The 24,750-nt window shown below is 39.9% G+C and overlaps 1 protein-coding gene across 2 annotated transcripts in view; it reads left to right on the top strand.

Moving 5' to 3' along the window:
• LOC137606302 (unconventional myosin-XVIIIa-like) overlaps positions 1-23,588 on the top strand; it is a 49,545-nt gene extending 25,957 nt beyond the window's left edge. For both annotated transcript variants that reach the window (XM_068331506.1, XM_068331505.1), the window contains 21 exons: positions 159-302; positions 428-517; positions 660-779; positions 865-982; positions 2,135-2,262; positions 2,408-2,562; positions 3,328-3,451; positions 3,561-3,761; positions 4,010-4,120; positions 6,253-6,357; positions 6,536-6,682; positions 6,933-7,046; positions 8,308-8,424; positions 9,619-9,702; positions 11,777-11,914; positions 13,502-13,687; positions 13,782-13,921; positions 14,541-14,585; positions 19,067-19,189; positions 19,742-21,176; positions 23,451-23,588. In XM_068331506.1, coding sequence (XP_068187607.1) covers positions 159-302; positions 428-517; positions 660-779; positions 865-982; positions 2,135-2,262; positions 2,408-2,562; positions 3,328-3,451; positions 3,561-3,761; positions 4,010-4,120; positions 6,253-6,357; positions 6,536-6,682; positions 6,933-7,046; positions 8,308-8,424; positions 9,619-9,702; positions 11,777-11,914; positions 13,502-13,687; positions 13,782-13,921; positions 14,541-14,585; positions 19,067-19,189; positions 19,742-21,161 — 3,810 coding nt within the window. In that variant the 3' untranslated portion in view covers positions 21,162-21,176; positions 23,451-23,588. The remainder of the gene's footprint in view (positions 1-158; positions 303-427; positions 518-659; positions 780-864; positions 983-2,134; positions 2,263-2,407; positions 2,563-3,327; positions 3,452-3,560; positions 3,762-4,009; positions 4,121-6,252; positions 6,358-6,535; positions 6,683-6,932; positions 7,047-8,307; positions 8,425-9,618; positions 9,703-11,776; positions 11,915-13,501; positions 13,688-13,781; positions 13,922-14,540; positions 14,586-19,066; positions 19,190-19,741; positions 21,177-23,450) is intronic.
• The last annotated feature ends 1,162 nt before the right edge of the window (positions 23,589-24,750 follow it).

Below are 24,750 nucleotides of genomic sequence, written 5' to 3'. Positions count from 1 at the left end.
GTAAAGCCAGTATTATCGCTATGACTTGATTATGAAACCTTTATTTGTATTTTTCAAACACTTTACAGATACACTTTTATCTACTTACATTAATACTATGCTAAAAGCACTAAAAACACCTGCATAACTTTTAATGGCCTCTCTGTATGTGTGTTTAGATTCAGGATCTAGCGATTCGTTGCATCCAAAAAAACATCAACAAGAACCGTGGCGTCAAGGACTGGCCATGGTGGAAGCTCTTCACCACCGTCCAGCCCCTCATTAAAGTCCAGCTCACGGAGGAGCAGATGCGAACTAAAGATGTGAGCAGACCTCTCTGTCAGTCAGACATTCCTCAGCAGGGAACTTCTTGTATTTGTAATGCTTAGTAGCTCATGTTTTTGCTGTGAAAATACACATAACCTATTTGCTACATTCTGTGCTCTAGGAGGAGATACAACAGCAAAAATTGAAACTGGAGAGGGTGGAGAAAGAGCGGAATGAGCTGAGACTGAACACAGATCGATTGGAGAGCAGGGTGGGTTTCATCCCACGTGACAATGCATGCTGGGATCACTGTGTTAGAGATTGGTGACAGAGTCAGACTCTTTCATTTTAGATAAGAATTTGATCATAGTGAACGCATTGCACCTTTCCTGCGTCTTCTTGTGTGTGTCCAGATCACAGACTTGTTGGCAGAGCTGGCTGATGAGAGAGGGACTAGTGAGTCAGCATCCCAGTTACTGGAGACTGAGACTTCAGAGAGACTTCACCTGGAGAAGGAGCTGCAAGATCTACAGGCATACATACTTGTTAATAACATATCAAATTAGTTTGATTGTAGCTGACAGGTTTCTCTTCAATGACTTGTGACTCTGCATCTAGGCTAAATTTGATGCTATGAAGAACCAGTTAGAATCACAGGAGATGGAGGTGATGGAGTCTCGGCTAATGAAAACTTCAGAGCTCAATGGGGAGATGGATGATGATGATGATGATGCTGGTTAGTGCTGACACAGACGACCCACTTCGATCTTTATAAAATTCCAAGCCTGACATTTTAGTAAGAGCAACATCTTTCTGCCTTTGGAATCACAGTCTTTGCCGATGGAACTTTTCATTGTTTGTTTTCAATTACCTAATTAAATTTAGATTTTGTGACATTGACAGCAGCTTGCTTTCACCTTTCTAATTTACATGTCAGCTCAAGTCAAAAGTCCAATTTACTGAAAAGCTTGTATCTAGCATTACATCCACAAGTCGGGAAATCTCTCTTGGACTAATTGTGGCTGTGGGAATTAGTGGCTTTGTTGAGTCTTTCGGCAGGAGACGTGGTGATGAAATTCTTTGCATGATGCTTTTAGTAAGTATATTTTCAAAGTTTGAGATTCGCCTCCGGCAGATTAAAAGTCCTCCCAGACATACAGCTAATGCCTGTTGTTGATTGGCCTCCTGCTGGGTAACAGAGTTTCCACTAAAAGCATATTGTCCATAAGGCTTTTTTTTTCTAATTTCCTATCCCTCTCTTTCAACCCACCTCAGCAGACAAGCCATTACAGAGCATATCAGAATTTTTAGATGAATGAGGAAATAATCGTTGGGATCAGAGCCGGTGGCCGTGCGAGTTGTCATTATGCTATATATATGCTAATGAGTAGCACTGATGGAGGAGCTGGTGTTGCTATGTGAAGGAGAAATGGACAACCTCTAAAATGATAAGACTTGGAAATGAACCTGAACCTGAATGTCTGCCTGGCCGCTGTTATATTTCTGATAGCCTCTGACAGCTCCAGAATTAGGGTCGGCTAAGAACTGTGGAAAGTGCCACTTAGACATGTCCCTCTCTAACTACTATTGTGGTGTGCTCAGAATTCTTACCTCAGGTTTATCCGAGATTAGAGTTGAAGCACAAAGACGGCTTTGTAGTTTCCTGTCGAGTATTTTGACCTCATAAGGTCAGGATTTGATGAAAGAAGTTTTATTCCTGTATAGATTTTACTATTTCAGCCATTGAATATGATAACCATCACAGTTAGTACATTGTGCTCCGTAATCCACAGCATCCATCATTTCTGAGGTTTTGAGCCTTTTCAGATTAAAGGCAGAAGAAACCAAAATGTCATACAGACATTTTCTAAATTGCACTTTCCTCTAGGAGGTGAGTGGCGGATAAAATACAACCGAGCCATTCGTGAAATGGACTTTGCCAAGAAGAAACTCCAGCAGGAGTTCAATGACAAGCTGGAGACGGAGCAGCAGGGGAAAAGGCATCTCGAGAGAAGGGCAAGCAACAGTTTATGATCTTGTAGAATCATGATTACCTCATATTTGCATCCAGTTGTTTGCATGAACTTAATGGCAACAATATACATTGAAATAGTGTATTTATTTACATGTGTTTGTGTGTGTATATGTATGCTGGATGCAGCTAGCTGATTTGCAGGCAGATAATGAGGATGTGCAGCGATCTGTGCAGCAGCTCAAGAAGAAGAGCCAGAAACTGACTGCGGAACTGCAGGACACCAAACTCCACCTGGAGGGCCTACAGAGCCGCAACCATGATCTGGAGAAGAAACAGAGGAAGTCAGTTCCTTCATCCCTCACACATGTCACACAAAATACCCCTCCTTTGTCTTTGGAGGTCCAGGCACAGGCTCCCTGACCCACTCAGCAGAACGCTAACATTTTCTTTAATTTGAATAGGAACTGAAATGTTCGGTAATCTGTGGAATTGCATTAACGGAGAAAATGACTCAGACTTTAAGTACTTGAGAAGCTATCGTTGTGGCAGAATGTGATCTCTCCCTTGCGGCTAATTGAGGATGCTCTGTGGGTGAAATTATTTTCTGCTGCGCTTCGGAGAGAAAACAGGGAATTACAGTGAGCTGACAGCATGAAACACTGAGCTGTTAAGTTCACTAACCAGAAGTGTTCCTGCCCTAGACAATTGAGGAAAACATTTTGCGCATTATTACAACCCAATTGTAAATTGATGGCTAATGGAAGAAGATAACAGTGGAGGCTGAAATAGAAGAAGTGGGGCTGGATGATTGTTGGATTCTTTGTTGGGAATTGCGTTGTAAACTCAACAGCTGCAAAGTTACAGGAACAAGGAGACTCTACGTTTGAAAGTGGTCATACATAACGACTCATGACAAACCAAAAAATGATCCAGTCGAGGACTCAATTCATTCATTTTATCTACTAGATCTCCTGTAGCCTTTAGAATCAGCACATATTGTCTCTATTCCATTCATTACGAACCTATTCAACCCAAAGAAATGAACGGATTTCCTTTGCTGTGTATCTGTGTGTGTGTGTGTGTGCATCCATGTGTATGCGGTCCAGATATGACCTGGAGCAGAGCCAGACTCAGGCTGAGGTCCAAAGAGAAAGAAGTCAGAGGGAGAAGCTCGCTCGAGAGAAAGACTTACTGACTGGTGAGATGTTCAACCTTCGCCAGCAGCTACAGGTAAGCTACTTGCTTTTACGGTGTGTGCTTTGGATGTCCTCTCTATATGACCACATGTCCTGTTTTCCTGCTCTCTGTTCCACATAATTGGCCTGATCTCCACCTGCAGGACAAGGACAATGACTTGTGCACTGTAAATATGAGAGTGCAGCAGCTGGAGGCTGAGCTGCAAGATCTGTCCTCTCAAGAGTCTAAGGATGAAGCCTCACTGGCTAAGATCAAGAAGCAACTTCGTGACCTAGAGGCCAAGGTGAAAGACCAGGAGGAGGAGCTGGATGAACAGGCGGGAACTATCCAGATGTTAGAGCAGGTACAGGGTGGTGCAGTGGCATTTCATAACAGTATCGAGAGGCATTTGAGATTTTACTGATAAATAGGGCTTGTATGATGTTTTATAACTGAAGAGAAATCCTTCCTACATTAAATACATTTTGTGTGAGTGCCTTGTGTTTCTTGTTTGCAACAGAGGGCAAATATCCAATTACAAAAGAAAGGCTCTTGTTTAATTTGGCTTGTGTTTTTTGTGTTGCTTATTTTTTGTCGGCATCATGTACTCAGGCTAAGCTACGGCTTGAGATGGAGATGGAGAGGCAGCGGCAAACCCACTCCAAAGAGATCGAGAGTAAGGATGAAGAGGTGGATGAGATCAGGTGGTCTTGCAGTAAGAAGGTAGGCCCTCTAATTCTCACTGTAATTCTAATACTTACATTTGTGCAAACATAACCAATCCCAATTCTATTACTTTGATTAGTTAATTCATTAAACTTTTATTTTGAAAATGCAGTTAACAAGATTTAGTGTATCCAATGTTATATAAAGAAACTGTTGAATTCATAATGATAAGGTTTAAGCAAAAGCTGCACATCACATATTACAATGCGTCGATGTTCTTTCCGGTTAATGCGTTCCAGGAACCACACGCGATTAAGGAATCTCCAATTGTGCGACAAACAATTTATCTTATTATTTACGGTAATTTAATTTAAATATTTACAAACCCTCCCCATACTGATATTAAACCACCTTCTATCTGTATTACCTTTTCCCACTCTCCTATTGATTGTTTAAAGCACTTTTGTGCCTCATGTGAGTCAGAGACTGACAGAACCGAGCACACTTCCGGATGCCGTCAGCCAATAGAAGGCTCGTGTCAATGACAGGGTTAGGACTCAAATGCAGAACACTCAAGAATAGGCTTTCAGTCAGTCATCTTCAGATTACCATCGCTATATCCGCCGCAGCGGCTCACGGGGAGCCGGAGCCTATCTCGGCGGCATAGGGCGTGAGGTGGGGGACACTCCTGGCACAAAGCCAGTGCACCACGGAGCAACACAAAGACATACAACCATGCACACACACACTCATTCCTACACACAATCAACCTGAAGCGCATGCTTTTGGAGGTGGGAGGAAGCCGGAGAACCTGGAGAGAACCCATGCACACATGGGGAGAGCATGCGAACTCCACACAGAGCGGGACTCGAACCCGGGTCTGCCGTGTTGTGAGGCGGCAGCGCTAACCACTGCGCCACTGTGCTGCCCGGATAGGCTTTCATTCATATTTTAATCCAAAAAGCAAAGATCCAAGAAACGCAAGAAAATTCTCAAAGTCTAACCAACTAGAAATGCACGTAAGGGTCCAAAACAACCTGGCAAAAAAACCACAAGAGAGTCAGGCTTAAAAAGCTTCAGGTTAATCAACATAATCAAGTCCAGTTGTTGGGATGAAGGACAGGTGTGGAGACAAGACTCTGCCCAAAAGTTTGGCCTGTCCTCCTGCCACACCCCAGCAGGGCAGAGAAGCAACACCGAACCGTGGATCCCCCCCTAAGGGACGGCTCCTGACCTCCCTAAAATGGTTTCGGGGAACTCCATTTGGCTCCAGGACCGAATGGAGTTCAGGCCCAGAGTTAACACATCTGGGCTCCGGCCCCAGGAACAGATCCAGGGCTCGAACTCAAGAACTGGGACTCGGACTCAGGGACAGGCTGGGGCTCGGACTCAGGAACAGGCTGTGGGACTGGTGGTGCAACAGGCTTGGAAGCTGTCATGGTGGATCTCCACTGCCGCATCCGGTTGGCAGCTGAGACTGGAGACTGGAGACTTCTGTCTGTCTAAGTGATCAATGCCTGGTGGAAAAAAGAGTCTACTGGGTCCAGTCTGGGCCAGGTTGTTCTGTCAAGGATAGGATTAAATCCCAAATGCAGAACACTCAAAGAGAGGCTTTCATTCATATTTTAATCCACAAAGCAAAAATACAAGAAATACAAGAAAACTCTCAAAGGCCAACAGGTAAGGGTACAAAACAACCTGGCAAAGGAGTCAGGCTTAAAAAGCCCCAGCACGGCAGAGCAGCAATACCGAACCGTAACAGCGCATACGGTATCACATGACTGCCTACCACAAATCTGTGATCATTTGTGAGCGTTGATGCGTGAATGTGCGAGGGCGCACTGTATTAGTATTAGTATTATTAGTAGTAACAAACAACACGCATTATTCTAAAAAAAAATTGAATCTTAAAAGTAATATAGGCACATAGATAATTATAATAAATATTGATTACCTTTGAATGGTTCCTTTAACGACTGTCTAAAAAGAAATAGCTGGAATTTGATTCCACAAAATCTTTGACAGTAAAGGACTTGTTTAGACCAGCATATCTGCTCAGGGGGACTGATGGGTCTATGATGTGTGAGAGTAGCCATGTTTAAGCGTGGTTGATGTTGTGTTCTGTCTGACTTTGTCTCCCGCTCATCATCTGTTGGTGCATCTTGACATGCTGCTCATGTGTCCTGCAGCTGAAACAGATGGAATTGCAGCTGGAGGAGGAGTATGAAGACAAGCAGAAAGTTTTGCGTGACAGAAGAGAAATAGAGTCCAAACTGCTGAACAACCAGGACCAGGTACTTCTATCACTCTGCCTCCGGTTCCTTTCAGTGCTGTAAACTGGGTGTGATTTAGTTTGTGCTGTTTCCTTTGATTGTGAATTAACTGCTTAAGAGTTTTGAGAGGTGCTACAGATTTTTAAGGAGGGTAGAAATATATGTATAATGAAATGACAATGCTTCTTATCATTTTTAGGTGAGCCAGAGAGATGTGGAAATAGAAAAGAGGCTGAAGAAAGACCTAAAACGAACAAAAGTCCTTCTGGCTGATGCGCAGATCATGCTGGACCACTTGAAGAGCAATGCTCCCAGCAAGAGGGAGATCGCCCAGCTCAAAAATCAAGTATTTCATTCCATCAAAAGCTTTATTGTGTCTCAAAATATGAGGGTTTAAAATAATGATTAAAGTTAAAAACAAGCAAGCAAATAAAAAAACAAAACAACAACACTATTTTTCAACAGTTTTACAAAGTAGATAAATCCCCCTTCCTCCTCCATACCAGAACGGATGCTCTCTCAGATAGGTCATTGATGTTGGCCTACTAACCCTTGCCTCCTCTATGGTTTCTATTCCTTCCTTCTGTTTCACACAGCTGGAGGAGTCGGAGTTCACTTGTGCAGCAGCAGTGAAGGCTAGAAAGGGCATGGAGATTGAAATAGAGGACTTGCATATCCAAATGGAGGATGTGGTCAAAGTTAAGTTGTCGGTGAGTTTTGACCTATTGAAGCTGTAAGTTGAGAAGAAATACAACAAAAAATATCAAGGTTCATTTAGCAACACAGAATTGTATCAGTATCTGTCTGTCTGTCCGTCTGTTCATCTATCTGTCTGTCTACTGTCTGTCCTAACCCTAACCCTGACACACACACACACGCATGCACGCACACACGCACGCACACACACACACACATGCAAATTTTAATTGAATAAACTAATATAGTAGTGTTTACCCAGTATTTATTCATTTATTCATTACGCAATGCCTGAGCAGTGGATATGTGCTATCTATCTATCTATCTATCTATCTATCTATCTATCTATCTATCTATCTATCTATCTATCTATCTATCTATCTATCTATCTATCTATCTATCTATCTATCTATCTATCTATCTATCTATCTATCTATCTATCTATCTATCTATCTATCTATCTATCTAGTAGAAATAAATTTATTATATTGTATTGTATTGTAGCTCTGCAAAGTTTTGTAACTCAAATATTTCTGTGCATTAGTAATCTACGATGTGCACAACATCACACATTAATAGGTACTGGTATGATTAATTCCTTCATCTCAAAGCGAAAACAGATTTCTTAAATTTTTCCTGATGGGAATTTTTCACAAAAAGCAACAAACAGCTCTTATTGACCGTAAATTAACTAAGAAAATATATTTTACAAATAACCCAGTCATTGTGGGATAATAAAATAATAAATGCCCTTTGGCATATATCTGATTTCAACAATTTTCTCAAATGAAAAAAATGGCCTTTGTTTGAATATTTTTCTTCACTATCAGCCCATTAATGGCTGTCTCAAGAGAGAGCTGCCTGCATTTCACTCGCAGACGGAGGATGTTTATGTCTCTTGGGATTGAAAGCTGAGTGCTGTGTGCCTTTTCTTGCTAGTTAATTGCTGCATTTATGGCAAGGGAAGGTCTTATAAATGTCTCAGATTATAGAATGCATATTGAGAGGAGAGGATGAAATGAAATAGGACATCACCAGTATGCTGCACTAGCACTGCACTGTTCCCTGCCTAAATCAGCCAATTGATTATCTCCAATTGATCTCATCCTCCATCCAGAACCTTCTCCCAGATTGTGATTCGTTGCATTAGATAAAATTCCAGGACTGTTATGGCTCAGCCAGCTAATGACCATTTATAATATTGAATAGCTCTTGAATAAATCCTGTCATTCTCGAGTAAAGTGTGAATGTTTCCCCTGCCTCTTCATGCTCCAGTTGGAGGAACAGGTCAGCCGTCTGCAGAGGGAGAAGAATGACCTGCAGTCACGTATGGAGGAGGATCAGGAAGACATGAATGAGCTGATGAAGAAACACAAAGCCGCAGTTGCACAGGTAATTCAAACTCCTTAACATTTTGGTGAACAGATTGAAAGAAGTGAAAATACTCAGACCTCTCTAAAGGACATCCTTATCTGTATGAAAGGGTGCAGCAGTATGGAAATGGACCAAGACGCAGATTGCAAAGTAGTGCAAATCCTTTGACAATTTGTATTTTTTTCTAACTGTAATTTGTTTAAAGCACAGTTGGGTACCATCTTCAACAGTGCAATTAACATTCTGTTATTTTCTGTATGTTTAAGTGAAGTGGCTTTGAGGTTTGGATGAGGCTTTCCCCTCCAAACAGTGTGTGACTGCAATCATGGAGATGCAATCTGTTCAGCAGATCACATGAAAAGCTGGAAGTGCACTCTAAGTGCATACCTATTCCAATGGTGTTATTTCACTATTTTGTGATATACTGTACAAAACTGTAAAATACCATTACATGTGTGGACGTATTTTCAAAAGTATTCAGATTATAGTATTGCTTTTGTCTGCAGAGACCATGTGTCTCTTTTCGTATTTTGTTCTGGGGACATTTCTCTGCATTTGTTTTTGGTAGTGGGTTTTTCTGCCCAACTCGTCACAGTGTGCAGGGTGGGAGGACAAATGGGGTGCATAGCAACCAGGTTAAACACAATCTGACTCTCTCCTCTGCTCCATCTGTTCTATTGATTTATAAAAACCTATAGGTATGTAAATATTTGATGTGCACTTCATCTAAATTAGCACAAAATCCAGCAATGTGACACCCTCCTGCAGGGTTGTTCACTAGTGTGGGTGTGTTTATTTCTGTTTCAATAGACAACCATTGTTGAACAATTAGAAAACATCTTTGTTTCTCAGATAGGCTTCTTTATTGTTGGTAGTACCACCATGTCTCTCTCATCAATCACCGTAGAGCAGAAACCAGACCACAACACAATCCTCCTTGTTTGACATAAACCTCATTTGGCTCCACTCCAAAATGTGATGGGTTCTTCCTTAGTCCGTGGTAAACGTGCCATAAAGGACAGTTTTTCTCTAATCCCGCTGACAAGTCAACAAATACACACAAAAAAAAGTTAAGGTAGAAAACATAACCTCCTTTGTGGAGATCATTATTTGACATGTGGGTTATGTTTATTAACTATTAGGCATACATTGACTTTCTATACTCTAATTCTCTGATTATTCATTTTGTGTGTTTGGGTGTCTATTCACTAGTCTGCCAGGGACCTGAGCCAAATCAGTGACCTGCAGGCCCAACTGGAAGAGGCCACAAAGGAGAAGCAAGAGATCCAAGAAAAGGTTAAAGGAAATGTCTCTGCCTGAACATTTCTGTCTGATTACACCTCAGCTTTTGACACATTTTCTCTGATTATTGCCACCAAAACAGGAGCTTTGTTCTGGTGGCCGCTTATTACATTTATAATCCACCTTCCATTTATATAGCAGAAATCAGCAGGGACTTAAAGTCAAAGGGAGATATAGCTATTTTGCCTCTCAGCAGTTATATTTAAGGGGAGGTCATGCACATAAAGTCAGTAGCTTGTTTCCATGGTCTTACCTATTATATCAAATTGAGCATGCCACTCTTTTTAGTGTTTGTCTCCAGCCTCCTGTAGAAACAGTGATATATCTTAATAGTGATTTTGGTGATCACTGTTTTCTTTACATTTTTTTTAAATATTTTTTTTTAGGGAAAAGTAAATGGTGGAAGCATTGGAAGAAATTATAAAAAAACATTTTGACAGAAAATGTATCTTGATACATATTTGCATTTTACATATACTTAAAATCCAGACCTTATGCCACAAGCTGTTCAAATTGTCTCAAGAACTCTATGCTGTGGTTATGTTTGCAGCAAGTCCGTCATGTATGTCAAAACAGCTCTTGATAATAATAGCTGTGGCTGTGTGCTGTACATATGTACTGACAGTCACAAATAAAATGAAGTCTCTTTGGATAGAAAAAGCTGATGCAGCAATAGCATGTGGGGCAGCTTTTGGAAACATAGGAGTCCATACATGACACTGATCTTTCATCTGACAGTGTAAGACAAAGGGTCTCCTAGATAACTATATTGTCGTGACAAAAACCCAAACATTAAAAATACATGATTCTTTTATAAGTGTTTAGCACATACGTACTTCCAAATGGTAGCGTTCTAGCAGAACAAACGTAAAATGCTTAGTTGAGAAATTTAGTAAAAAAAAAGTTAATATCTTCACATTTGCATGTTAGCATGTTGACAATAGCGCATTGTATTTGAATAATATATATGAAAGAAACCGTCCTTATCTAAATACTTCAGTTCCTGCATGCTGTTGTGTTGTTGAGTTATTAGCCAAATGATTGAGGTTGGAAGTAGATGGAAATTCATGTGATATAAAGGTCAATGCCCCTAATTTAGCTGCATGTTATTGCTTCCATTATTATGGTGTTTTCCTGATGGAGCATTGTTTGTCTAGTGACTAACCTCTATCACGTCATGTGTGTCATGCATTAATGGAGGCCCTTTTTAATTTGTTGATGCAGTTTTTTTTTTAAAATTAAATGAACCTCTCCTTACCTGTTGAAGCTAAATTAAGTAACTGTATGTTAATTCTGTTTTTGTTTTGCACTTTATAGTACTGTCGTTTAAAAGAGAAAGAAGTCCTCTTAACAGAAGAACCCAGTTCTTATGCGATTACACTTTATACTTGCCATATCTCTGGTGCACTCAATAGAAGCAAAGCCCATCAAAATATTTTTGGCTGCACTAGAGACACACAGCAGGCTGAAAGGCATTGTTAAAACCTGCCAGAGAAAGCAGTGATAGCCATCAAAAGCATCTGACCTTGAAGTATTTATCTCATCCCCAGTAGGTGGGAAGTCTAGCTTCTTTAGTAATATCAAAGGAAGACTCCAAATCCTCCTTGTCTCAGACACAAAGTCCCTCATTAAGTGCCATGCTGCTTCTTAGTCCGGTTTTGTTGTGACTTTATCTTTCTTTATTTTATCAGTCATGAGAAAAAGGATTCAGATGAAACAAACATGCTTTGCATGTTGCTCATTTCTCTCCCAAAAGCCTGTGAAAAAACAGTGAGTCTGTTACTCAAGCTGAACCATAAGCCTTTCTTCTGACCACTTATGGTAAATTGGAGTCATTCCTAGACCTCATTATTCAGACTGGATCTCCGATTTTTACATGTTGCAAAATGCTGTCAATTTACACCAAAAGTGAACATTATTTAACTTTAACAAATTCTCGGAACATCATGACCTCTTCTTAGGTTTCATATTTCTCACGTAAGAGTGGAAAAGCAGAGGTGAAGATGGGGCTACTCTTCAGGGAACGTTTGTCTAATTATGTATATGTATGTGTGCGTTCGTCCTCTAGCTCCACTCGCTGCAGAGCCAGCTAGAATTCCAAGAACAATCCATGGTGGAAAAATCTCTTGTGTGCCGTCAGGAGGCCAAGATCCGTGAGCTGGAGACCAAACTGGAGTATGAGAGGACACAGATCAAACGCTTGGAGGTAAGATAACCTCTGTGTCTATTAAGATTAAAAAATGGCTCTGTGAACCTGTAATTGCAAATTTGACATTTCATATTCTATTAACAAGAGGTAGATATTATGTAAATCAAGGACATGGTGTCCCCTCATACCTCTGTAACTGTGAGGGGCTTCTTACCATCAGGGAATAAATATATATTGAATTCACAATTGAAACGGTGTTTTGTACCTTGTGTTTTTATTATATGCTTTAAAGGTCCATTTAGTGATTGACAACAAGAGGCTGATGTCTGTTTATAAGATAAAAATAAATTACTAGTGTTTGCAGACATGTGCTGCTGAAAAGCGCTTAAAATGCAAATCAAAGCATTCATTCTTCACTGACTATAACTTCAATTTATAGAGGGCTTCATTGTTTTAGGTTTGGCTGGGAACATGTCAGCATAAATGAAAGTAGATGAACTTTGTGTTACAAACATGCAGTGTCACTCAGAAGTGATTTAAAAGTTTGTGGTCTTGACTATTTTTGTCACATCAGAAAACGTTCTCTTTTGCAGGAGCGAAATTTGTAATGCTTTTGATCCCTTAATCTATCCCATCCATCCATTTTCTTCCGCTTAAACCGCCACAGCGGGTCACGGAGAGCTGGTGCCTATCCCAGCTGGCATAGGGCATGAGGCGGGGGACACTCCCGGCATGACACCAGTGCACAGCAGAGCCACACACAAAGACAGACAACCACACACACACACACGCACGCACGCATGCACGCACACACACACACACACACACACACACACACACACACACACACACACACACACACACACTCACTCACTCCTACGGGCAATTTGGGACTGGCCAATTAATCTGAAGCGCATGTTTTTGGAGGTGGGAGGAAGCCGGAGAACCCGGAGGGAACCCAGGTTGACACGGGGAGAACATGCAAACTCCACACTCGAACCTGGACCTGCCGTAGCGACAGCACTACCCACTGCACCACCGTGCCGCTCCTTAATCTAATCTGCATTAATTTAGAATTTACCTTGAAATTTCTAACTGTGATTGATTTCAGGTCTATTCTCATGCAATTTGAACCTTTTGCTCTTAAAACTTCTTTAAAGTCCATGTTGTGAAAGCTGCTTTCAGAATAGTTATTTCAGGGTCATACATACGACTGCTGACATTCTTCTGAAATCACAAACCCTATCCTTCTTCTCTATCCAATCCTATCCTATCCCATCCTATCCTATCCTATCCTATCCTATCCTATCCTATCCTATCCTATCCTATCCTATCCTATCCTATCCTATCCTATCCTATCCTATCGTAGCCTAGCCTAGCCTAGCCTAGCCAAGCCTAGCCTAACCAAATGTATCCTGTCCTGTCCTTTCTTATCAGTATATCATAAGACCATCAGTTTTATCCTTTGATACAAAGTCAACTTAATGCGGAGGGTTAAAATAATAAGAATAAAAAGGAAATGTAAGACTTACGTTGGGATTGTGAAAATATTGACGGGTAAATACCTTTTTATAATAAGTGTTCATTTCATGTGTCCACATATGCCATTTGTGTGAACAAGTTCATTATTTCCATCCCACCAAGAGCCTGGTAGGTCGTCTAAAGGAGAACCTTGAAAAGATGACGGAAGAAAGAAATCAACGCATTGCTGCAGAAAACAGGGAGAAGGACCAGAATAAGCGAATGCAAAGACAGATAAGGGACATGAAGGAAGAAATGGGAGAGCTGTCCAAAAAAGAGGCTGAAGCAAGCCGCAAGAAACACGAATTGGTGAGGCTTTAAAAGCTGGGAGACAATATGCTTCACTGCTGTTGGTGCTGGAGAAGGTGACCATGCTTCTTCTGTGCTGTGATCCATTCATCAGGAAATGGACATTGAGAGCTTGGAGGCAGCAAATCAGAGTTTACAAGTAGACCTCAAACTAGCTTTCAAGAGGATAGGTGACCTGCAGGCTGCCATAGAGGACGAGATGGAGAGTGATGACAATGACGACTTAATCAACAGGTAGAATACTGCTTCACTTTTCTACAAATGACGATCAAATTGCTTTTTGTTTCAATTTAGTGTCTGTTTGTAAAGTAGACACCACACTGTAGTCACAAACACGTTATCTTTGCAAGTTACGAAAAAACTTGCCAAATAAAAATAGACCTTTTTTTTTCGGCATTGGTGCAACATATATACTGTATTTTCATTCTAATTGTCACTCACCTCCTTTCAGAGTACATTTTTGTACTCTGCAAGACATGTTCTCAAAAATACATTTAATTCAGCCCAAAACCTCTGATCTTTTGTCTTGGTATTGGTTTTTCGTTTTTGGTTCTGCCTTTTTGGTTCTCCCCTTTTTGCAGACAGTTTGAGGGTCGTACTAGCTCCAACACCAATAAGGTAAACACAAGCTGCAAAAAGACAGGAAAACACAACACACACCAGCTGTGATTGAGAGGCTGACCGACTTGAGTATATATACTGTGTCACTACTTTCCGATGGATATTGTTAAAAACCCTTAATTTGCTTTTTCTCTTATCTTGTCCTCTTTTAACACATTTCTTTGTGTATCTCACCTTTTCTGTTTCTCTTTTTTCCTTGTTCCCCCTTTGGTGCATTCCACACTTTTGGCAGTTTGCAAGACATGGTGACAAAATACCAGAAAAGAAAGAACAAAATGTGAGAATGGAAAATGAGTCCTTTGTCATTATTGTTGTTTCCATTTTTATCTCTCACCGATTTAAATGACAAGAGAAAATCACGCAGTGCTACTTATCCTTTGTGTTACAAAGCATAATAACACAAACACTAACACAGTAACACAATAACACTGTGAGGTATAATTTTAAATAGAATGGAAAACTGTATGCATCTCAGGTAAAAGCGGTGTTTGGAGGATGGCCTGGTGTTTAGTTTCTGTACACAGTCTGCCTCATTAGAGGATTTCAGGGCTTGTTTTCAGAGTAAAAACAAACTGTTTGAAATACTTGATGGCATGCAGGATACTGTGTTAAGTGTTAGAGGAAATGCTAACCTCAATGGTAAATTGACTACAACTTTAAATGGTATTCCCCTTTAAGTCAGTCTCTCTGCTTAGGAAATTTTGACCCAAATTAAAAACAGCACCATGTTTCAGGCCTGTGGTAACACTGCATCAATGCCTTTATGAGTATTTATATCCCAGACACTGTCTTTTATGATGTGCAGCATCAGTTGACACCTTCATCGTGCGTTTGGTTTGATTGTTTTGTGCCTGCAATGATCTGCATTGATCTGCGCCTGTTCCTCTCTGTTTGAGAGCACATGCAAACATTCCATAGCTCACTGAGTATCTATGGTTTTTACATAGTAGATTATCTACATTTTAAGATGGATCAGTGCAAATTCCAAAATTTATCATGTGAGCAAATCTGCAGTATTAGTTTGAAATGTGTCATATTCAAGATGCCTTGATTGAATTCACTGATTGTTCTCATCTTTTCATCTCAGTATTATATTAGTTTGAAGTTGTTTTTTATTCATCCGTAGGATTGCAGATGATAAGAAATGATTAAGTACGGACTGATTTCTATCTGTGATCTTCTCTCAAAGTTGTAATAATGACAATGTGGCCTGAAATTAAAATGGTACTGTGTAGAGTAAATATTTTAGTGAAATGGATTTTTTTCCCTGTGTAAAGATTCAACTTTATTTTTTACCATATCTGTACTGTGCCCTTCAAACAAACTTGGTGTGTGACAAATGTGCTGTGGAATTTTCTCAAACACAATCTTGCAAACAATTCTTAACTGAAATGCATACTGCATGCTGTGATTCTACCGGATATCCACGGCTGCACAATCAGCAAGTGGACAGTGACGATGCGCTGTACTAATGAAATATTTTCACTCTGAGCTCATCTGTTAATTTTGAGGCAAGCTAATCCAATCTCATTACAAAGCGCCGCGGAACATTAACTGTATCAACAAACACTGACCTTGTCTTAATTTTAAAAATGTGTACTTATTGTTGTAAATGTTAAATATCATGTCTTAACTGACTGAATCCCATTTTCTTCTTGTTTTGATGCAGTGAAAGGAATATTTGTGGCTTGTAATCATTTAAACTTTCATCAGAGCGTATGAAAGAAATTTAGGCTGTAGATTGAAACAGGCATACCTGTCCATAATTTCCAGATTCAACCTCTGATTGCTACTTTGGAGAGAAATGGAATGTCGCTCGTAATCATGTTGCTTTCTGCTGTTTGTCATTAGATCACTCTTGTGTATCAGTGCTCTGCTTTTCTTTTTATGCAACACAAGGAAAAAAGAAAATGATTTTCTACTTTTACTTAATTGCATCTTCCCTCCTTTGACATCATTGTGTTTGCTGCACTGATAAAGAAAATGGATGAGGTTATTTTTCTTTGAATTGTGAAGCACATTTTCAAGATTATATGCATTACTATCCCATATTTCTGTTCTTATTGCTTCGATACATGGGTCACAGTGGCAATAATATAGGTCAAGTTATTGTTTTGAAAGCCTCTCCACAGACTGAAGCATCTAAGTGCTTGTAATATAAGCTTCTACCTTAGAAAACTAAATGCTATAATCAGCATGGTGTGACAGGACAAGATACATTATTTCACATTCGGAGGGCCATAGAGTGTGTAGTGAACATCTTTTTCATAAAAAAAACATAAATGGTTTTCCAAGACTCCCTAACATACAATTTGTGAATACAATAACAAATACAATGTTGTTAATGCAAGGGCTAAACCGATAAAACCAAGCCATACAGGACTTGATGCCGAGGGTAAGTATTTGTGACAAAGATTTACAGCCAGTGTTGGCCAATTGTCAGAAGCTATTATTGTTCACTTCTACATTCTTTGGGCTTGTTTGAATCTACGAGCCTCGGGACTGGTTAGCTAGTAGTTCGGGGCCAAGGACAAATCATTTGTGACACCATTTGCACGGTGTTGAATTGCGAGCCACCTTCTATTTCACATTTCTATGTGTGAGTTTGTGTTAGTGAGGGGACAAGGATATAATTTTGCTGTGGGCTGGTTTCAGTATTTTTTTGTGTAATATGTTGAACAGACAGAGGATCACAGAGATGACAAATAGAAGGCATGTAGAATCAGCTTTCTAGTTTTAATGAACCTTTTATCTTTTTGTGAACTTTTCTCACGTTTTTGTAGTATGCAGTGCAGAAGACAGGGGGTAAAAGAATAGTAGGATGTATAATAGCTGGACTTGGAATTTTTTGTTTGCTACCCCATGCAATGCTCCTCAGAATCAGAAATGAGTTGATTTTCCTGTGGAAAATTATATCATCAGGTCATTTGTCTGAGATCATGATTGCCTTCCTCCAGAGAGCCTGGGTGTAAGGTTAGTGATGAAAAGTTAAATATGTTAACACTGTTAGAAAGCCTGAATACTATTTAGTGTGAGAACCATAGGATTCTTCTTTATCCCTATTTTCACCCCTCTGCAAAATTCATAGAACACCACTTTTCTGCCTTTTAGGAGAAAAAGAAGAGAGGGCACTTTGTTATTGGAGGAAACATGACTGAATGCATAGCAACAAAGCTTGTTGATGAAGGAAGATGTAAGCTGTTCATTGGGACACGTACATAGATGGATAAGAGGTATAGAGACAGACGACAGATCTCAGCAGTCTGGCTGTCATCTCACACCTCTTTGAAAATTGCATAAACATTTTGCAAACATATCGGTTCCAAGGCTCAGTCAGATAACCTTGTCTAATAATCAATATCTGTTACCTGCATTGCTGTTTTTCATTTGAAATGATAGTCACCTGTCCGTAGACACCACAGTAAAAATATGTGCACCTCAGTGATAAAAAAGGCAAATATTACAGATAGATGGATAGTTGAGGCTATAAATAACAGTTAAGATGAAACTCAAGCTGTCGCAAATCAACTGGAAGAGACAGTTGAAGCTCTGTATTATCACAGCTTTCATGGTCACTGCTACATTGTGCATAATACAGCATGCCTTAATGCTCTGAAATGTAAAAAAATAAACACCTACTGTATATAATGTGAAATATAATTTGTTCTGACAGCGCTTTCCGCAGCAGCACCAATCAAATGAAGTATAAGTCTTCTGAAGGGATGTATTTGTGTGCTATTTTACAACTGTCTCTGTGAAAGTGAAAATTCCTCTTTACTCAACATGTAAGGAGACAGCTTGTTTAGTACTGAAGTTGGATGTTTTTTACATACATATTCTGTCCAAAGTGGAGAATACACAATGTATCCCAAATGCATTTCGACCATGACAGCAATATTGACTAAGAGTCTATACCACTCTGCTTTACTCTTCCTCATTTCTTGTCACATTAACTTTCTGGGACAGGAGTATGCATAATTCAGATTGATCACCATGGATTTGCAATGAATGAGGAGTGACCTTATCCAGGTGGAAGCTGCCAAGCTTTTTCTCAGGGATCCACAGGTCCCGGTTGATTGTTATGTCAAGCGCAGGGTTTCTAGGCTGTCTAATGTCTTCACACCAATAACAATTACTGGTAGAAGGTGACATGCCACACAGATGTTTGCAGCCCAGAACCAGACAAAATAAGTGAATTATGCCTCCGACAGCTTCATCTATATTCATTTGCATTATTCATTTGCTTCATTCATCTGCATCTGCCGAACATTTTGTTGACAAAGCATCTTGACTGTCTTGATATTTTTGATTCACACATTCTTAAAGCATCTACAGATTGTGTGGATTAGCTTGCATCATATTGACACATGCATGATAACATAAAATTGAATGCATTTGCAGTTATTAACAGCAAGCGTATGTGTGTGAAAACAAACCCAGTATTTTGCCTGTGTAATTCCAAATGTTGAAATAGTCTTGTAACAAGTCATTCAGTTATATTTTTTGTTTGAGAATCTCCAAAAGGATTTTGAATTCTCTCAAGAGTCAGTTGGATTTGAAAGCAGCTGTAAAGAAACCGAATTTGCATTCAGGAAAATTGTTAAATTAAATTGAGAACCAGAGGACTTGTCTCATTGAATGAAAGACTTCTCCATCTCTCTAAGATTTGAAAATGACTTGTTAAGACGAATAACTTCGGCTGTGATGTATTAGAGTATGAGATGTTCTTGATAAACTGACTGATTTGTGTCTTCAAAGTGGGGATGAAACAGAGACAGATTCAGAGGTTGAGGACCGTGTGGATGGAGTGAAATCCTGGCTATCAAAGAACAAAGGCTCCACCAAGAACTTTTCAGATGAAGGAAGCTTGAAGAGCACAAGGTTAGTCCTGAAATCCTCTTGCATCGTGACAGATAATCATGTACATGTCCATCATAATCTAGTGATAAAATCACCTGTATTCCATGCCTTGAAAAGGCCCAGGATTACCTGTGGCAGATTTTATCAGTGGGATTGGTATTTCATATGATTAGGTGTCATCTCTCTTCCCCAGTAATCTGTCTAATGACAGTCAGCGGAATGGAGAAGCGGCTGCTGTCAATTTTATTGAAGTGGCCGATGGCCAGTTGGCACGCCTGCTAAATGGCAACTCTGCCACAGTGAGATAGATTATCTCATTGGTTGACTGCTTCACTTTGAATGTCTATAATGTATACTGTACATAATTTCAAAAGCCACAGGTATTGTGTATGCTCCATAAACGACCATTGGTCCCAAGGACAAAATGAAAATGATAGATAGAAAATGGCATTAGAGGTAGGTGTCAGAAGGTACAGACATCATGTGAGGTTTATTGGACTCTTTCAAGTTTGTTCCTGATTTTTTTGTTTGTTTTTCTGTTCGTTTTATATGTGTTACTTCGTAATCCTTTAGATATTCAGCGAGTGCAGATCTAAAAGAGGTGAAAGAAGGTAAGGAGAAGATGTCTGATGGAAATAAAGATGCGAAAGAGCTTGAGCAGAACAGATCATTGTCTGTCATGAGCACTCTAAGCTACAGGAAGCGTTCCAACCTTAAAGACTCTATAGGGGGGAGAGGCGATGAGAACTCCTTGTTCAGCACTCTTAAAGAGCAGCCTGACACACCGGATCACACCTCAATTAGGAAAGCCAAGTCTAAGTCTGGAGACCTTCAGGAGGACAGAAGGAAGGGCCAAGAACAGGAAGACTTAGATGACAAAGGCTCAGTCATCTCCTTGGCCTATTCCGAAGCCACAAGCAGAGCTAGGAAAGGTTTGGAGTCTCGATGGACCTCTCGTACCAGTCCTGAATTTGATAAGGAATCCATAGTGTCCTCTGCTGCCCCCAGCAGGATGTCCACTAGACGTAGTGTGTTGGACATGGACAATGATAATAAGTCAACCATCAGTAGTGTGAGCCATGCCAGTCCTCGATCATTGCATCGCAGCACTTCTTGGAAAGATGACAGACGCAGTAGCTCACGCTTGTCTGTTGCACGTAGCTGTGGCCTGAGTGAATATGGTCTGCAATTAGATGATGAAGATGATGATAGTAAGAGTGTGGCTTTCAGTGAAGGGGGAACTTCATCTTACAGTCCTCGCTCTCTCAATCGCAGCTTTTCTACCCCAACACAACCACGCCCCTCAGAGAGCAATCTGACAGATTCATGTGATATTAAGACGGTTAGCCACCGCAACTACTTAGACCCTGACCTGGAGGCTGCAATCAATGAAGTGCTGAGCTTCAAACCCATTAAGTTTAAACGCAGCAAGCTTGATGAATCTAGTGGTGAAGAAGAGGATGAGGGGAAGGGGCCAGGAAGTGAGGATAGTCGAAAGAAGGGAGATGATGATGGGTTTGGCTGCAGTGCATCCAACCTTCTTCGATCAGCCTCCGGCTCTGCTCTCGACTACAGCAATCGTCCATCCAGCACTCTGAGTATCAGCAGCTCTCGCAGTCGTAAAGATAAGAAAAGTAAAGTCTCTTTGTCAGATGATTCTTCCTCAGATAGTCAACACAGCAAGAAAAATTCAAGGGGAAGGAAGGACAAGAGGTCCAAGAAGAGATCCAAGAAGAAGAAGCATCAAGAGTCAGAGTCAGATTCCTCCTCCTCCTCTTCCTCAACTGAGTCCTCTTCCTCGGACTCAACCATCTCCTACCGCAGCTCTAGCAGTGTTAAGAAGGCCCCAAAACGACCATCTGATGATGATGATGATGATGACGCAAAAGGTCCTGCAGGTCAAAGGTCATCTAGCAAAAAGCAAGGCAAGAAGAAGCAGAAAAAGATGGATAACTTGGTGATGAAGTACCTCTACAGACCTGACAGTGACTGATACCAACAGTGGAAGGTGATGCTTGGTGTGATAATAACCAAGGAGCCTAATATAACAGACTAACCTTTATTGAATATACTAAGTTTGCTTTGTGTGAAACTCATTCGAGCTCTGATTAATCCTTGTAATACACTTACATTGATTTATGTCCTACCAGAAAAGCCCTGGTTACATTTTAGAAAAATAACATTGAACAATTAGTGCTTGCCGCTAACTGCGTTTCCTTTTTTTCATGCCAGGATTTGTCATCTTTTAAAACTATCACTTTTTTCTGCAGTATGTCACAGTTATAAATCTCTCAAATCAATTCAGTTTTATTTACAAAATGCCACAGAATTATGCTGTAATTTGTCATCGCAAAGCATTTAAGGTGACTTTAATGTTTATTATTCTCTTCTGAAGAGGCTCACAGTCATACAAGTGCATCAGACATGCTTGTGTTGCGATGCATTGCTTCTTTCCTATGACCATTTTGCAAAGATGAATAGCATATCTGAAAGTCTAAGCGTTCCTTCCAATGTTTTGTTACATTAAAGGGTTTTTGGCTATGGGTGCACTTCAAACAGATGTTTGCAATTAGGCAAAAAGAAAATGACGCCATAACATTTTAACTGAGAAGAACCTAAAGAGAAGTCGCATAGCTGCTGATATTACTCAATGTGAAAGCTTTTTGTGATAAGTAAAACACTACGAGTAGATCTGAAGCTTTAAAAATCTTTTTGTTTAAGGAGTAATTTTACAGGCAGTTTTAGCATCGTTGCCTTAATGTGTGGTTTGAAAGAAATTTAAGACAGGAGGACTTAAGGGTTTATTTTTTTATTTATTTTTGGGGGTTTTTTTTGTCAAATGTCCCTTAAACCGCTAGTTTAACTCAAGCCAGGTAGAGTGGATGGACAATCCTACTAGGAGAGTAGATTGCCATGTCAACAATGTAAGTGTTGCTGCTAGATGTCAGTAACAGCTTGTAATGAACAAGTTTTGTTCAAGTTTTGTAATGTTTCAAAGAGGTGATGTATTTGTAATTGTCAGTGTTCGTGTTCGTCCGTCCGTTAGTTAGTCCACCAAATAAATATCTTCGCAACCGTTGCAGATAGAAAGATGAAACAAAAAGCACTTTACTCGGGCTGCAAAGGGGAAGAAAATGAGATGATGACCTTGACCTCGGGAAAAGTAGGTCAAGGTCAAATTTCAACTTTTTTGCACTCAGGAACCGGATAAGATTGATAGACGAAGGAGGAGGCCAGTATGAATAAGATCGTGCTTTGATCTATGGAAGTAGGTCAAGGTATATTTTTGAATTCAGGGGTGTCGCGGGATGTTGTAGTCTGTGACTGCCTTGCTTCTAGTTTTGTAAATGACAGTTATGGCTTCTTTTTTGGATCAAAAGATCATACAATTATCATTAAGTCTCTAGATATATTTAGCACTTGTGTTATATATTGCAACACCAAATGGGAGCCATCATAACCTTCAAACATCTATGTCTTCGAAATAAGTGTGTAATAGATTGCAGGTTATTGCAGAATGCAGGAAGGCAGTTCCAGTTGTTGTATCGGAGTGGCATTACCCTAATGTTCCAAGGACATGTTCCACTTTTTTACTTGTTCTTGATGTGCATTAAAGTCTTCCTGAAATGCCTGTAGTGAATTAAGTTGGCATTCAGGTAATTCACTGGATGATTGTTATTCTATATGTCTGTGGAAGTAAAGCCCTGGGTTTAAGTTAGCTTTAATGAACATGGTGGAAGGTAGAACAAAGTTAGACTATTCTTAATAGCTGAGCTATGAGGTATTTGGGTCATCAGTGCTAACCAGAAATCCCTCACCCATGATTGATCATACTGACTGTAGAGACCATCTACTAACATGAATATTGTGCCTCAATAACAATGCTTGTGCATGGAAAGAATACATTTGTTCCTAGTGTATGTTTGTGTGACTTTGCTTTAGGCTGATTATTGTTGAAAGACATCAGATTTGATTTCTGTGTGCACAGAATCTCTGTTTCTAGGACAACTTAACAATGCATTTTTTCAATTTACTAATTAAAAAAAATCCTGGAAGCCAACACGATAACATTGTGGACATATGCTGCGCATACCTCAGGGGATGTGCTGTTTATACTTCCTGGGGAAGACTAGAATCCTGTAGCCTAAATTGCATGTGGTTTCCATGCCATACTTCTTAAACACTTGTACTTTTTCTCTCCAATACCTTTCAGTTTTATTTCTGTTGGGAAAAACCGAGTAATGATATGATGGTGTGTCTGTATTTGCTTCGACCCTCACAGCCCTCCTGTGAACCACGGATGCTCGGGTCTTGGCAGATCTGATGAAGAGGATGAGATGGACAGAGTCTCTAGCATGCAGTCACTGAGGCAGAACGACAGTGAAGGCGCTTTGACAGAGAGCACATCGTAACCCAAACCCAGGTCACCTTGTGCTTTTGCCAACAGAAAATATAAAGGGAGGGATGTGATTATTTCCCTACAACTTTACCACCACTTCTCCAGGCCAGCTGCACCCAGAGGCAAAGATGGAGGAGAATCACATTTGACTTATTTTGACAGATCAACACATGATCTGTCAAAATCATGTGATGACTTCTTTTTTAATATACCATATTAATTTGTAAATGCTGAACAGTGAAGTTGAGCAGTATCTGAACAATTTCCTGCTGCAAAATTATTTATAATATCTGCATTTCAGGGAGATTTAAGTACTCCTCTGCACTCTCCCCTCACTATTTAGATAGCTCTGCCAAGAGGATTTAGATAAGCTCGCTCTGGCTACATTTCTCCAAGAAGGTCTGACCAACTATTAAGTCTGTTCTTATCTCTTTCCCTTGAATGTGGACTCGCACTGATGGAGGAATTAACCCATTTTCAATTAGTTATAGTTCTGCAAGTTTATACATGACCCTTTTCTCTGGAAGAGATGTTCATTATTTAAAGTGTTAGTGATGCTCTGATTGTTGACATCAAAGTAACAGGAAAATAAGTTAATATATAAACCAAGCTAGTAGATTTAGAAGATGCATCCGAAAAACTAAAAAAATGTATATACCAGAGATATAAATATGGTTTACATTAAAAAAATGTATGTCAAATTAAAGCCTTCATATGAAGAATATAGCCAAAAGAATATACAGGCAAACCTCGGTTTCCGACCACAATTTGTTCCGGAAGGCTGTTTGAATACCGATTTGTTCAAATTCCAAATACATTTTTCCCATTACAAATAATATAAATGGTCTTAATCTGTTCCAAAATGCTAGAAAACTACCTTTTTTCAACGTAATATTATTTCATAATGTCATTTATATATCAAATTGTATAGTAATGAAACATATCAAAGAAATGTAAAAGAAAAAAGCAAACACGAGAAAGAAAGAAAAAAAACCCATTGATGTAATCAGGTTAGCCTAGGGTATGAGTTATCGTCGTCTTTTGGACCGAAGTTTATGGTACCGTAACTCGTACCATAGGCAATGGAACGCAAATTAAATGAAAAATTATTGAATACAATAAACTAAAATAAAAAGCACATTACCGTCACATTTTCTCTAGACTTTTCTCGCGCTTGGCGGCG

This window comes from Antennarius striatus, chromosome 13 (genome assembly GCF_040054535.1).
Source record: "Antennarius striatus isolate MH-2024 chromosome 13, ASM4005453v1, whole genome shotgun sequence".
Taxonomy (NCBI): Eukaryota; Metazoa; Chordata; class Actinopteri; order Lophiiformes; family Antennariidae; genus Antennarius; species Antennarius striatus.
This window is presented reverse-complemented; position numbering and strand designations above follow the sequence as displayed.